The sequence below is a fragment of the Hylaeus anthracinus genome, unplaced genomic scaffold (assembly GCF_026225885.1).
Source record: "Hylaeus anthracinus isolate JK02 unplaced genomic scaffold, UHH_iyHylAnth1.0_haploid 27492, whole genome shotgun sequence".
Taxonomy (NCBI): domain Eukaryota; kingdom Metazoa; phylum Arthropoda; class Insecta; order Hymenoptera; family Colletidae; genus Hylaeus; species Hylaeus anthracinus.
In genome coordinates this window covers 103879-119616 of record NW_026535279.1, presented here as the reverse complement: position 1 = coordinate 119616, position 15738 = coordinate 103879, and the positions used below count along the sequence as shown (strand labels likewise).

The 15738-nt window shown below is 44.0% G+C and overlaps 1 protein-coding gene across 1 annotated transcript in view; it reads right to left on the bottom strand.

The window, feature by feature from the left end:
* Positions 1–268: 268 nt before the first annotated feature.
* Positions 269–15738, bottom strand: part of LOC128893420 (uncharacterized) — a 51889-nt gene continuing 36419 nt past the window's right edge. The window contains exon 4 of the mRNA XM_054154328.1: positions 269–381. Within this exon, the coding sequence (XP_054010303.1) occupies positions 269–381 (113 nt within the window). The remainder of the gene's footprint in view (positions 382–15738) is intronic.

Genomic DNA, 15738 nt, shown 5'->3' with positions numbered 1-15738 from the left:
CGATATGTATGTTTATACATATGACACTTATAAGTAGTATTTATATACATGACACTTATAAGTAGTACTCATATCATTAGTATCAAGATGATGTGCTGTATTACTCATTTCTGCCTACGGATTTAGAGTGAATTTAAAGTCTGTATCGAGATCCATCTATCTAGGCCATAGTTAAGTGTACCCGTACTCGCTTAATATTCAAAATCGATTTTATCGAAAACGAAACCTCAAATGAACAAATTTTATTTCTTATTTTCGATTTGTTTTTTCATATAGAATCGCCTCTTTCTCGCTCGTACCACCGATGCTGGGACACCCTGTATAAGTAATAATTAAGTGACTCACCGCTTCCTATAGCTTCCAACTCCTTCTTGACTTGAGCTGAAACAAACGAAAAGACGAGTTAAAAATTTCGTCATAGGTTAGATCATTAATCTTCGATAAATCCAGTTTATCTGAAGGCTGTTCAGAAATAGTAAAATATTAATAAAATAATAGTTCGAGGACCACTAGAATTTAATTGTTTTATGAGACAGTAAATATTGTAAAAATGTGTGTTAATTGGAATGATTGTTTGCTACCATTTATTACAGTAAATAATATGCAATTCCAGAGTGTACTTTGGATCGTAAACACTCGAGCTCAAGCAATTAAATTACCCCCTATACGAGAAACTATTAAAAATATCGATCAGTGCCTATCGGTATCTATGGGACACTCGTACATTCATTTATACTAAAAGGTATCCATTCAAATTATTCGACAATCAACGAAATAGGTCGAATACCCCACTGGGAGAAGCGATACACGATAGTAGGATAAAATGGCGTCTTGGTAAAAGTCTAACTGAGGGAGGTGTCGTATAAAATTTGAATGCTTAAGTCTACATAATTTATTATTATTCATTTATCAATTCGTTTTAATTTACGATTCCTTTTATATTCATTTCGATTTCATTTCAGTTTAATATTACATTATCGTGATTTCATTTTTAATTTCTTGTTTCATTTTTTTTATTTTAACATGAAGATATAAACTAATATTCTGGTTGTAGAAGGTAGGGGAGATAAAGTCAAAGTGTTATTGTTGACCTAATCTGGTACAGTCCAGAATCTATCAGATGTTAGAGCTATCTGTGCCTAAAACCGTTCCAACAACCAAAGTCTCAACCACATCTCCATTCAAACCTATCAAAACAAGAGTAGTGTAACTCCAAACCATGAATTACTTTAAAAAACTTAGGTTCTCAACCTTGTACAGTCAGAATTAATCAAACGTTGGGTCTACCCGTGCATGAGAACGTTCAAACAGCCAAAGTCTGAAACAAACCTCCATTCAAACGAACTAAAAACAAGAGTAGTGTAACTCCAAACCACGAGTTACTTTAAAAAGCCTAGATTCTCAACCTCGTACATTCAAAATCTATCAAATGTCAGACCTACGCGTGTCTGAAATCGTCCCAACAACCAAAGTCTCAAACAAACCTCCGTCCGAACCAACTGAAACGAGAGTACCGTCACTTCGAGCCATACACTACTTACAAAAAAAAAACGAAGCCAGAGCAGCGCCGTAGAGACGATACAAGATCAGATTTTCGTGGAAGCGGCTGGCCCGAAACTCGGGGATCGTTCAATTTGCACGAGCTCGATCGGCCATTTTCCGTCATCTAGCCGACCCCTCGCCACAGGAACGTCCATGCAATCTCCTCCATCGTTTCGGGAAGGGGTTGCGAGGTTCTGGAAGAAGGGGCCGCCGCGGAGGGTTCGTCTGTGACGTGAGGAGGGTCGGTGGCACGGAATTCCAAGCCCGTGGGGACGGCCAGCGAGATATCCGAGGATATTATCCCTCGGGAAGCCGTGTAATGAAACCGTTCCGGCACCCCCGTGGTATTATCCCCCCAGCAATATAAGCCGGGGTGAGCCGGACAAGGATATAGGTGGCTGATACGTGGCGCAGCTGCACCCTCCCCCCCCCCCTCCCACCCCATCCCCTGGCCACCGCCACGCCCTCTTTTATATCTCGCTCCCTTACGACGACGGATAAGTGGAGGCGCAAGATACCCCGGCGTCAGCGAAAACCCGACGTCATCGTCATTAACGAATCCGCGTAATTGCCTCAGCCCTCCAAGAATCGAGCAGCCGCCATCTCGCAATCCTTTCATGGCTGGAGCAGCGGGTGCAATGGACGGACCCCTTGGGATGGGATGCCAGCCAGGAGACACTTGGGATGAAGTGTTCGCGATTGATATTCGGTCAACCGCGTTGCCTTCTCCATTCTTCTCGTGGTTTTTTATTGCCCGAGGAATGGTTGACGCACGCTTTTGGTAAGTGCACGGAGCAGGGGGTGGTTTTCGAGGGAATTTTTGTGGAGACTTTGGGTGGAGCTGTTACATTGTCACAGGGCTAGGAATGAGGTGAGACAACGTAAGAGAGGTAACTAGATTTTTATCATTATTATTGTTTCGTCTCTAGTTCGCGACAACCTGACATGTCTACTACTAATCTTTTAAATATTCTTCAACGTTCAACTCGCCCACTTACCATATTTGCATCGAAAAATTCTCCCTCCGTCCTCTCCGCTCTTGTTCCTCGATCAACAAAACGTCCACCTCCTTGCAGCCGACTCCCACAGCCACGCATCATACTGAATCAACAAAACAATCCGTCAATAAGCTCTCCCAGCGGTCCCCCGTTCCGTGAATCCTCCCGCAAGCCTTTCAATGCGCCCGGCACTCCTCGTCCAGGGAGAAAAAGTAAGTAGTAATTCCGCCCCCGCCGAACCTCGACGAAGAAAAGAAAGAAATTAATCTCCGAACGATTCGAGGGCGCTGAGCAACGGTACAAAAGGGGTCGCGGAAGGTGGAATCCTGCCGATGCGTATATAGAAACTCTTCCCTGGTCTTCGAAGAAGTCTCACAAGCCCGGGCGCGAGCAGTTCTCTCTTGTGCGGAGCGCTTTTTCCCTCTGTCGGCGGCCTTTGATGCTCCCAGCGCGCTAGTACAATGCGCGGATCGTGCTCGTGCGCGCATTGCGATTAGTATTTAATGCGCACATTGTAGAGGGGTCCCGTTTCCCGTATCAAGATGTGAGATGGCCCACCGTGGACCAGTTATTAGGCCCTCTGACAGGCCCATAATCCCCAGCGTACGAAAAATATAATGCCCGTTAACTCGGAGATCTTTTCAACCGGGCCCGCCCTGGGATATTTTCTTCTGTCTCTTTTTCTTTACTTCCTCCTTGCGCGAACCCCCTCCACCCCCCACTCCCACGCTATGGCCAGCACAGAGGGCTCTGGCTGGCAGGAGAGGGTGCTACTGGAACACGCGCGCGACCTTTCGAACGGGGATAAGTTTCGACTGATGACAATCTACGGACAGGATCAGGGAGAAGTCACGAGTCCGTGAAACACAGGGCACTTTTTTCCCTTTGTTTGCTACGAGTAGGGACGATTTCTTCCGATCACGTGGCCACTTCTGGGACTGCAGGGACACCTTTTCGGACTCTGGATTAGGTACGGTAAGGGATATTATTTTCAAGAGGTTCGCGAGGCTCGTGGTGCTTTTGGAATTTCTTGTGGAAATAGGGATATCGGAAAGGGAAGTTATTTATGGAAGTGGGGAAGTTAAAGTGTAGGGTATTTCTAAAGGAAAGGTGTTAAAATTGAAGTTACTTCAGTTCACTACTTTTGGAAATAGTAATTTTTTAAAAAGAAGTTATTTTTGAAAGGAAGCGAGTGAAAATGGGAGTTATGTCAGCAAAAAGACATGTTAAAGTTGAAGGTATGTTTGAAAGGTGACATGTTATAGTTGAGGTTATGTCTGACAGTGGTTGCATAGTAGTTGCAACGGTCTTGAACTTGCCATTGTTTCTAAAACTAAGAACACTGAATAAACCAACAACTAGTTCAAAAATAAATATAAATACACTAACCTATTCCAACTATTACACCACTTATCACTACATCACATCACTGCGTGCCCCACAAGTCACAGACCATCATCTGAATCTACCAATATCCTCCCTTTAAAATGTTCTCAACTCTCCCCTCTCCGAAAAGTCCCACTTTTCCTCTATCCAAAAAAAAAAAAAGAATCGTCCTGTGATCCGTTGAGAAAATTTCGCGCACCGTTCGTGAGTCGCAAGATGAGGAACAAAGCGTAAGGATGCTGGCAAAGTCTGAGCCCGCGCGAAGAGGGGGGCAGGAACGAAATAAAAAAAAAAAAAACACGTTGCAGAGGAGGAGGAAGAAGAAAACGAGAACGATATTCCCGCGGCACGTGCACGCGGTTAAAAAGGTTCGCCGCAGAGAAGTTTCGATGTGCCGGCGCGGGTTTCTGAAAGCGGAACCGGCTGTCGTGATACGGATCTGACCAATCATAAAAGCCGCATAATGGCCACTTATTCATCCATCCCGGTCGTGGAACGAACAAAGGCGGAAATTAGTCAGGTTCGGTATGCTTATTAATTGACTGACATTTCCGTCATATTATTGTACAATGAATCGAAAGCAGCCCGTAGAGCCCTCGAAACCCCCGCGGCCAGCCCTCCTCCTGCCCCTGGCCCGTTGATCGGGGGTTGCCATCATGCTCCGTGCAGCTTAAAACGCAGCTACCTTTCTGATCGCCATCGATGCCGATCCAAAAGATTCACGACTAATAACCACCCTTCTTCGTTCAAAAATAATACTTAATTCTGTTTACAGGGAAAGTAAACAAATCACTGAGGACTTATTAGATCCACGTTTCTTTTACCTAATCGTGTCGCGGTAAGGTGTATTCATCTTCACTGTATTTTTACTCGAGAATATTGAAACAGGATTTCTTGTTATTTTTATACTTTTCCAATTGGGAATTCAGTTTAAATACTTTGAATTCTACAAACATTTTGAATCCTAATTTTGTTTTATAATTAGAAACAGACAATATGCTTTTTGATTTTGCAGTAGGAAGAATAAATAGTACACAAAATTTGTTAGCATGTTTTCCACGAAAAAATTATACGGAATAGTCCACCTACAGTGTTCCCTACAATAATACAATTCATTATTTCATTCATTTATTTCAACCGATATCATTTACCACCCTTATCAATAATATGTTTCAATAATTTCGTCCTAGTCTGCTTCTGTACACGTGTCATCTTCAAGAGATAATCGATAAACAATATCTATATCGTAAAACGTTAATAAGCATCCACCAAATGATTTCAACCCACCAACCAACAAAATTCTTAAATGGCACACGAAATTTTTCCACTAAGGGTATATCTTTTGTTGTCCGCCAATTACCGAATCGAAAAAGTATGTCGCGCGAATAAAAAAAAATTCACCCTGATCGAAAACCATCCCGGCGAATGACGAACAAAATATCCCGGGAGCCCAGGAGGATCAAAAATGTCGCTCCACCGGCGATCGATCGCGTGAAACTACCCCTTCCATTTAAGAAACGTTCCAACTTTTTCGCGACTACGGTTCGATATCAATCTCCGCGCGAATAAAAGTAAGAAAGAAGCCGAACCATTCGGAGACAAACAGATCCCTTTGCCGGGAGCTCAGATTACCAACAGGAAGGAAGGAATAACCGACGAAAAGGGAGGAAAAAATGGCGGTACGTCGAAGATCCCTAAATGGCGAACGTCCGGCCGAATCGGTGGCTGCATAAGGAAATACTCAATATTTCTTTCCCTTCCATACAATGTTTTCAATGTTGCCTTGTTCGATGCTCTGAAATTACAATAATCGTTCTATTTTAATTATAAAATTCTATTCTATTTTAATTATAAAATGCATACGAGTCCGAGTATAACATAAAATCCTCTTAAAATAAAATTCAAGCCGAGGAAAAAGTTCGTAGAATTTGAAGAATGAGATCAAATTCACCGGCGAAAGGGGTTGTAGGAAAAGGGGGTTAAGAACCGTTGGGTTAAATGGGCGATCGTGGTCCTCGAAAAAGCAATGACAGTCGAAAATGCGATCGCTTTCGAAACGTGCGACGGGAATAAGAAGGTATAGGCGCTGATGGCGGGGCGGAGGGGAAAGGGGATGGAAGGAAAAGCGCATGTCTCAAGGGTGCTCGGTCGCGATTCCATCGCGAAGGACTCATCCTGGCCAAGCTTGAATGCTGCGGGCATTCAGAGCCCTTTTTTCCACGATAATTACACGCGAAGCCACTAATTACGGCTTTGCATGGCGCGCATCCACCGACAGGAGGAAATGGAAGAAGCCTGGAGGACGGGACGATGGAGGAGGGTTGAAGAATCGTTGGAGAACGAGCCACCGAGAGGTTGGAGATCGTCAAAACGCGGAAAATGGGACGGAAATTAAAATGCTGGTCGCTGGTACTTCGATTTTACTGAAAATTAATCACTTCTGGTCCCTCCTGTTCTTCGCCAACTTTAAATACAACGATGCTCTTAAAAACGAGCAATACCACGAAACGGGACACGTGGAATATTTATTCGCAAAGTTGAATGCTAATATCTCGAGGGAAACCATAATGGGGTAGAAAAGGAAAGAAGAATGTTACATACAAATTAAGAAGTTGAATGGTAATTTTTAAATTAAATAGAATTGAGAGGTAAAATCGTAATGGTTATTGCGTAAGTAAAAATCGACACGTTTAAATGAATCAGTTCTTACTGGTGAGCCTGTAAGGTATCTGGTTTTATTTATTTGTTGCTAACGAGTGATTAATTCACTTTTTCTAAATGGGTTATTTAAGCTACTTTCCTGGCACAAATCTGCTAACGTACTTTTACCTATAAAATGTTCCATCCGCCGAAAACGCACACCGGAAGTGCACTCAAATTGCATAATAACGGGTGGTCCACATTCAAAGCGCCGTAATTGCGCTTAATTTGCCTTTTCAATTTATACTGTCCTCAAACTACAGAGGTAAAACGTAGCAGCGCGAAACGTAGAATTACAGTTTAAAAAATATAGCTGAAAGCTGACAACTGTTCCTTAATTAAAAAATACGTTTTTAACAAAGGTAGGTCTATATTAGTTTCTTTTTTCAGAGAAGAATCAATATTCATTTAAAGCTAATCAAATTATGGTTGAGACTAGAAAATATATTCTCGAGCTCTGCTAATGACCCAACTTTCCTCTCTTTATACTTAACAGATTATTGTAAATTAAATGGGCATTTCGATCGATAGTAAGTACACCTTTGTGCTTTTATTATTCGCTAATAATTAAACACAATCTCAACCCAACCAACAAGAACACGATTTTCCACCGTTTTAATTTGCAACAAATAAAAAGCATTGACGAACGAAACGTTCACGTGGAGCGAGATTTACAAGCGGAACTATCGATTTCGTTTGAAACCGAGTCTCAATTACTCGGCTCGCCGCGACAATCATCGTCCCCTTTTAAAAAAATATGAAAACGCAGCCTCGAGGGAAGCCAACGGATAGGGGCATCCCTCCCCCCGATACTTTTATTCTTGATTCCAGTAATTAGAATATTAATCGCGAAGCATCCTTCAGCTCAGGCTCCTTCGTCCCCTCGATTATGCATTCCGTTTCGATCGGCTGCCAACCCCTATCTGCACGAAGGGGTCGCGGAGAGGACCTCTGTCTATTTTGTTTCCGTCGTGCGTGCCCCCCCCCCCCCCTCCTCAAGTAATGTCGCGAAAGGGGTTGTAAACTTCACTGAAGATCACCGACGCTTTAAACGTTTTCATTTCGCGGGCACTGTCCGTTTCATCACCCTCTGCGGGCACGAAGAGGGTGGCCGCGGAAAGGAGAGAAAAAATCGAAAAAATAAAGGGGGGGGGAGAGAAAAAGAAGGATAAGTGCAAGGGAGAAAGGGGTCGCCATGGCGTCCAACGGATCCCATTGCTGATTGGACGGTGGCAAGGGTACGCGTTTTTAGCCTCCCTTTGGATCTGCCCTCATTGTCATTTTAATTTCAATCCCCTCGGGGCCACAGGAGGGTGGGGCGAACGAAGGGTGGAGCGGGACCGAGAGTCTGCAGGACGCACGCACCCTTCGCAAGATTGGTTCGACGACTTGGTAACAATCGTCGATGCGGGGACCTTCTAACGGGTGTCCCGACGAACTTTTTTATTTTTGGAATCCCCAAAGTTCCCCAAAGGTGGATTCTGTGGAGTAACCCCTTCGACATTGCTGGAAAATGATTCGCTCGTTTATTTTATCTGGGTTAGGTCTGGGTTATTGATTGAATATAAATGATACTTTGATGATTCTTCAAGATATGTTTGAGAAGTTAGTACACTCTCCGGGTGACCAGGAAGCTTAAAACCTTGACAAGATATGCTTCTCAATTTGTTAGTGTAAACAATTCGACTTCATAGTACAACTCTCATGCTCAATCTTTAAGGGCCTGCTAAGAAATCGGTTGATCCAAGTTCCAAGGCGTTCTTCAGGTCCCTAAGAAGCTCGATATCCCCGCCCCCCCCTCCCGCGAACTTATAAATTCATCCCAAATAGCTAAAACGACTTAAACCTAAGTCCAATTTATAGACTACCCCATCTCTGATCTGAAGAGGACACCCCGAAGGTCCTCCGCGTCCACAAATTGAAATTCCACGGAAAGATCGCTCGGACCCGGTCCCGCGGTGTCCCCGGGGTGAGAAAAAAGGCCGCGGCAGGGCCGTTCACCGGCGAAATGAAACGAGCGCGGTTCATCCCTCAGCTTTTATTCGATTCGCGATGCGACAGCCGAGATAGCCGACACACAGCGGTGTTCATCCGGTCTTCCCTCATCCCCCGGAGCTGCCTCTGAAAGCTTTTTCTCCCCTTTCAGCCACCCCCTGAGAAAGGGAACGGGAGAAAGACACAGCCAGAGGGGGGGCGAACGATGGAGACGACCGAGGGAGACGCGAGGGTGGCGTGGCAGCCGCGTAAGAAAGAGACGCGGAAGTAGCGAAAGAAGCGATGGGAGGTTGAAGACAGAGCGAGAGGGTGAGTCGGGGGAGTGAAAGAAGGAGGACGGCTGATGTTCCATCATGGGGAATGAAAATCAGGAACCCCCCCGGGGGCTCGGAATTAAAATGGCTGTCACACGCAACCGGGGGTTGTGCTCTTCCTGCGGAAAACCTCGGCGAGAGGAGGCGGCATGAAAAGAACCCCTTCCTTCCCTCCACGTTCCTACCCTCTTTCGTACTTCTGCCACATTTTTTTTCCCTCATTACCTTATCTGCCTCTTCATTCTTTCCATTTTTTTCCACCGGTTTTCTGCGTTTCCCTGCTTCCTTTTCTATGCCCCATCTCACGGTTGTCTGTTTCGGCGGTTCTTTTTTTTTTTTTTGTTCCTACGGCGATCGAGGTTTGGGGGAGGGGGGGGGGGGGTTGGTAAGTGAAAATTGCAATGTAGACGGCTCCTGCTTTGCCTCCGATTAATTTTTCTACGCACGAGTCGGGGGAAGTTCGTACAAATTGGGTACTTCGGGGGACCAAACCCTTCCAGCCGAAGTCTATTTTATGGGAGAATGAAAATACTTGTTTTTAGGAAGATACATATCTATAAAAATTATAACTTACAGTAAAACATTTAACCGAAGAATGTCAGATAATACAACACAATCGAATTCCTCAAATTAGTCAAGATATTAATGAAATATAACACGTTAAATAAATTATAATTAAATTGTAATCATTGACGTGGTTAAATAAAATAATTAAAAAAAAACATTATAATAATAAGGTAAATAGTCTCTACCAACAGTTGACTACTAACAAATTAACCAATAACATTTCTCACCCTTCCTTTCTTAGACACTCCTCAGAAAATAAAAACGTTGAAATCTAAAACGTATAAACCAGAGCTGTCCCACCTTTAATTTAAACTTCAATACAAAATTAGTAACTTACATTGTATACTAAACAAACACGAGATCCTATTACCATCTATCAGTATCATTATCAAGTCCAGTTATTATCAGTGATTAAGGTTCACGATTTGTTAATCCACCGAAATTCATTTCAATAAAAATTAGTCCATCGATATTTCCCTGCTTCAGAAACTCGCTGATATGGTCCCTCGAGTCGGAAAACCCGTGGTTAATTCGGAATCGAGAAATTTATAGAGCGTGTTCGTTTAGAAGAAAGTTTCGAGCACGATGAAATGCTGCTCGCAATCGGATGCGACACGCATTAGAGTACAGCGTCAAATACGGGAAGGAAGAATGCATTTTTCCTTGAAAATGGTTCCAGCGACGTGATACGACTACTTGTATCTGTTTCGTAGCACTCACACGAAAGCTCGATTCGCTGGATCTCGATGTACCATTTTCCACGCTGCGCTGGACGATTTGGATCAACGTGCAGGAAATGAAGTGAACGGGAAACGCTCCTTCGGTATTAGAACAATATTTTTTTAATCGTTCGAGTGGGTACACATAAAGGGAGAGGAAATTGTTTTACTTCGTTATTTTACGAATTGGAAATACCTCCCGTTTCGTATAATACTTTGATAATTATTAGAAATGAAAATAAAAACGACAAAAAGAGAAACAAAAACAAGAGAAAGTAAGAAAGAAAATGGATTGCTGTTATAGGATACCCAAATTCCAGTAATGTGCGAATATTACTTTGCAAGAATTCAAGGAACCCAAAGTTGAAATTATATATGTCGGAAGAGCGTTATCGATCGTCGAATCGAGAATCGAATAAAGGGACGAATCGAGTTCAAACGGAGGAACGAGAGTTGCGAGGCACGAGGCTGACAGAGCTACCTTCTGTACAGTATTTCGTGAAACCAAACCGAGCGCAGTCGCGTTACAGTTAATTGGAAATCAACTGTGATAGCGTTCATCCCGTCCAAACGGTATGGAAGTGGAAATCATTGACTTCAGCGAGCGTGGAATAATTGCGTTCTGTAATAATTGACGCTCGGGGTCAAGAAATTTGCTGACCAATTGTCGCATCTTTGTTAACAATTAAACATATCACAAGTAATAATAATAGTAACAGTAGAATAATATATAGGAGTAACAATAATTGAATAATAATCGAGAATTAACAATAGAATTCCCGTTGGTACCAACTAGATGTGAAAATCGCCACCTAACCCCCTTTCAAGTCTCGACTCACCCTCGATAGATGAAAAAGAGTTTCCCCGAGACAAAGATGCGTGTAAAAAAAAAAAAAATGGGAGAATATCTAAAAAAACGAGGAAATGATTCGAGCCTCTCGCAACGGCGCGACCTTTCTTCGCTGCGATGCTAGACGAGGGGTTAATCCCCCTTAGCCGGAGGATGGTTAGGCGAACGCACGCGAAAATTGCGCCCTTTTTGCGCGAGGCTGCCTTTTTCCCGGGCGTATCCGGCGCGCGATATCACGCTGCGCGGCCGTCTTTTCTTCCCATTACCCGCCAGCGTCCCTCCGCCCCCACGGAACCCACCCCCTAAGCGGGGTCTCGCGGTAGCTGAGCGTCGTCGCCAGCATGCAGCGTCGTCATCCACCCCTGGCCTCGCCGACTCATCGGGGGCGTCTAATAATGTCGCCAGCCAGGCGTTCCATCGTTCCAACCCTCTTGGTTCGTCCACCCCCGCCTCCCAATGGCGCATGGGGCCGAAGGGTGGCGACGAGATAAAGCGTGGAAGACGAACGGAGAGGAAAACAGACGGTGGCGCGAGTAGACGGGTGGTCGGGGTGACGGGACAGGTGAAAATGTGAACAGAGAGAAAATACGGTGCCCGAGGGGGTGGGACAGGGTGAAAGGACGAGAGACAGAAGGGGGAGCGCGGGAGGGAGACGGAGAGAAGAGACTGCACCATCTCTGCCGCCGACAAAATGAGCCTCGCCAGCCACCGTCCTCCGCCAACCTCCCCCCCCGCCCGCCCCCCCCCCCCGCCCCCCCGCCCAGGGGCCCCCCCCCCCCCCCCCTTGCAACCCTCAACGATGCAGCCGCGGGAAAAGCAGCGAGAAAACGATTCGCGCCACCGGCAGCGGCTCTCTGTCTAGAGGGAAACTTTTCCACCGGGATGCCAACTTGTCCTGCGATTGTTTCGTTCCTTTCTTTCAACTCCTCTACCTCTCCGCCCGATGCCGTTTTTCCCATCCCCTTTGGGGGCCCCTTTCTTTGTTTGATGCTATGCTGCCGTTTCTCGTAGGCGACTGCACTCGGCTAGGGGTTCTCCGTGAAAATTTTCGACTGATTTTTGGACGATTTTTATAGCGGATGGAGGATTGAGGGGGTTGGCGAAGGGTGGTCGAGTCAGGACCATGTCAGTACGATGTTTTTACGTCTAATGAAATGGTTTTGGAAGACGAAAAGTGCTTCTTGGTTATTGTGAACTGTTGATGAAATTAAGGGATGATGAAGGGAGTATATGAAAATTAAATGGTATGCAAGTTGGGGGATTTATGGTGCTTCGAAAACGTAAAATGTGAATGTAACGAGTCTGTAATGGGTGAAATGAATAGGGAATTAGTATGGAATGTATGTGGGAATAGTGAACAATGGGTGTAATGTACGTGAAATGTGTGCTTGATGTGGATGCGTCGAAAATGTGTAGAACGAGTCTCGAATGAATGTGGAATATGTGAAAGTCCTAGAAGTGGGGAATGCATGGAATATTAATGGAACAAGTGTGAAATATCTGTGAAAATAGTGGAGTAATACATGAATTGTATGAGGAATGTGTGGAATGAGTGCCTGATGTGGATGGAATGCGTCGAAAATGTGTGGAATGAGCCTCGAATGAATATTAAGTATGTGAAAGCCCTGGAAGTGGGTAATGCGTGGAATAACTATGGAAGGAATGTGAAATGAGCGTGGTGCGCATGTAAAGAGGTTAGAAAAGGATCGAAACGGAGCGAAACGCGGGAAGGTTAGTGGATGGATGGAAGCACAACGAAACGAAAAGGTGCGAAGTTTGCGAGCCACGTTCTCGAAACACGAGCGGCGCGAACTCGCTAACGCGCAGTAAATCGCAGGACGCGGGGATCCTTTATTTAGTTTCTCATTAATTATTGCCGCTCGTCGCGGAAACGCGCGCTCTTTCGCCGCTCCACGCATACGCGTGGACCGTTGGTTGACACAGGGTCCGGGGGCGGTGAGGGTACGGCGAGGGTGTAGGGGGTTGGGGGTTGGTTACACACAAGTATCCACTACACCCATCTGCGCAGCGTGTCACCGCCAGGGTACAACAAGGCTGAAACCCTCCCCCCCGACACTGTGACAGGGTAGTAAGGTCCGTCCGTTGCTGTCAATATCAGGAAGCCTGGTTCACGTGTACAGGGTGTTTCGTTTATCACAACCACGGTAAATATCTTTATCAACAGAATAAAAATCGAAATGATTATTGCAGGATGAGTTTAAGTCATAATTTCTCTGATTTCGTAATATTTAGGAAATGACAACCCCATCATAGTTTACGCTTGACACTCATTTCTATGAAAACTTTCTCCACGAATAAATTTTTAGCTCCACACCCATCAAAAATTCTGACATTTTCTTTCTTTTATTCCACTCGGTCCACATATAAATTTTAAATAAACTGCGAAAATAATCTTTTACAGTACAGAAATATTTCTTCTACCCTTTTCATTCTGAAGGTACAACTCCGTTTTCGATCAACGATATCGTCGAGATTGTTTACTTCGCCGACATGAAAAAAAGTATTTTCCGTATTACGAAGGCACGGTAAGTGAACGAGGAAACGATCGACTGGGTCGACTCGACCGTTTAGTCGGAATAAATTCCCCAAAAATGCTTGCTTCTCGTAGAAAAGAAAGCGACTACCCCCCTTGAATTCCGCGAATTCTTTGAAAGGATCCCATTCGTCCTCGGGTCCTTTGCTTCCCGTGATTCTATCAGAAAACTAACAAGGAGGGCGGAGAACGGGATCGTAGCTGGCTAGAACGAGAAACAATTTCGACGACGGGGATACAGGAGTCGGCGAACCACGAACAAAGTTACTCTTTGATCGCTATCACCGAAATCGAATCGCTTTGTTCGCCATTGCACGTGTCTACTCCAGGATATTGCTACTCGATGGCCGTGCGCGATCCCCGAGATTATATTTCGCGGGGCGAGAACGAACGATGTAGAAGTCAAAATATAGTCAAACCCCCCCCCCTCCCCTCCCTCCCCCCCGCGTTGGACACTGGGATAGAGCTGGCGGGAACGTGCGTTGTTCCTCGGGGTGATATTTATTTTCCGGCATTTTTCGTGTAACTGAAAATGTCGCGAGGCCCTTTTTACAATTAATTCTTTTCTACCGAATAAAGTTTGATTTCTAAGTTATTATAACACTACAAGGTAGAAATAACCAGTGGAATTGTGAATAAATATAAGTTTCAAATATTCGGCGAAAAAGACTACTAAATAACAAATATGTACATCGTGAGTAAATATTGGGGGGCCCTTTAAATTTTTTTTTTAGCGAATTGCGTTCAGTTTTAAAATTATTCTGACACTATGAAGAAATCTTTATAACTGTATAAATAAATATTTTGGCCTCGAGTATACAACATTTATTTACGTTTAGTTTTTTGGACACAAACGCATAATTTGCATTTTACATCTCGTTAAGCGGACTGAAATCTAAGTAGCCACGGTGTAATGAACGCGAAGTTCGTTTATTCGCGTTTTAATTATTCCCCGCATCCTGTTCGCTACCCCGAATAAATATGTACACCCTTAAAAATCCGCAAGAAAGAAATTCGTTACGTTATTCTGTATCTTGTTACGCTCATTACGGCGGAGTATAGCGAAAGTCAGTTACCCGTTGGTCGTTTGAAAACATTAACCGGTGTACACAATAGCTAAACTTAATTAATGGGAAATCGTAATCCGATTATCGACGATTAAATTTTCTCGTTTTTCATTATCATAAACAAACTGTTTTCCTCCTATCACATTAATTTTCGCCACTGCTGCGATTAACGAAGTAATTCTCCTCTGGCATGGTCAGTTTTTATATTTCAATCGCGTTTCATTCCCATTTTGTCAGTCGCTTCTCCTATAATTCCTGTTTTTAATTTAAGTCCACGCTCTTTTATAGCACAATGAATTCCCATCATTTTAATAAAATCTCATTCATTAAATCCGGCTTAATCGCTCCGCGAATTTCGTCCATTCACGGTTCATTTATTACTCTTCTCCCATTCGATTCGTCCTCTCTACGAAAAATAAAAACCGTAGATAAAAATTCCGGAGATCCGTCTGAGAAAATTCTAGGGAATGTTTTCTCCTGGTAAACGAACGCTTTTCTTCTCTTTTTTCCGTAGCGATTATACCTGCCAGTTCTCCGCCGTTCTGCAGGCGCGTTATAAGTAATATAACTTTATGATAAATAATAAAAAGAAAGCATTAAATAATTGAAGTTGCACCAGTCGATAAATTATGAATTGAGAATAAAGTCAATGTCGGAAGCGAATCATAGGAAATGGGAGACAAACAATGTCGCTATTTGATTGCACCCTTAGCAACCCCCAAAAAGAAAAAATGATTGAGAACATCATTGAGAAGAAAGCGATCTAAATATGGAAATGAACTTCATAGATCATCACAGATAGATTAGTTAGTTAACTAAAATGGATATTAATCCCCAGAAGAAGACCCAAAAACGAAAAAAATCCACCTTTGAGAGCCTCAACTCTCAAAACGATGAAAATTGAACGAAAATGAAGTTGGAATCTACATGTACCCCCAGAAGAAGTTGCTGGTGGACAGCAACAGCCATCAACCCCCGGCGTCCACCAAAAATCCTCCATGTCTCGTCTCGGCTCGAAGCGGCGTCGCGCGGAAGAGGTCCGCGCA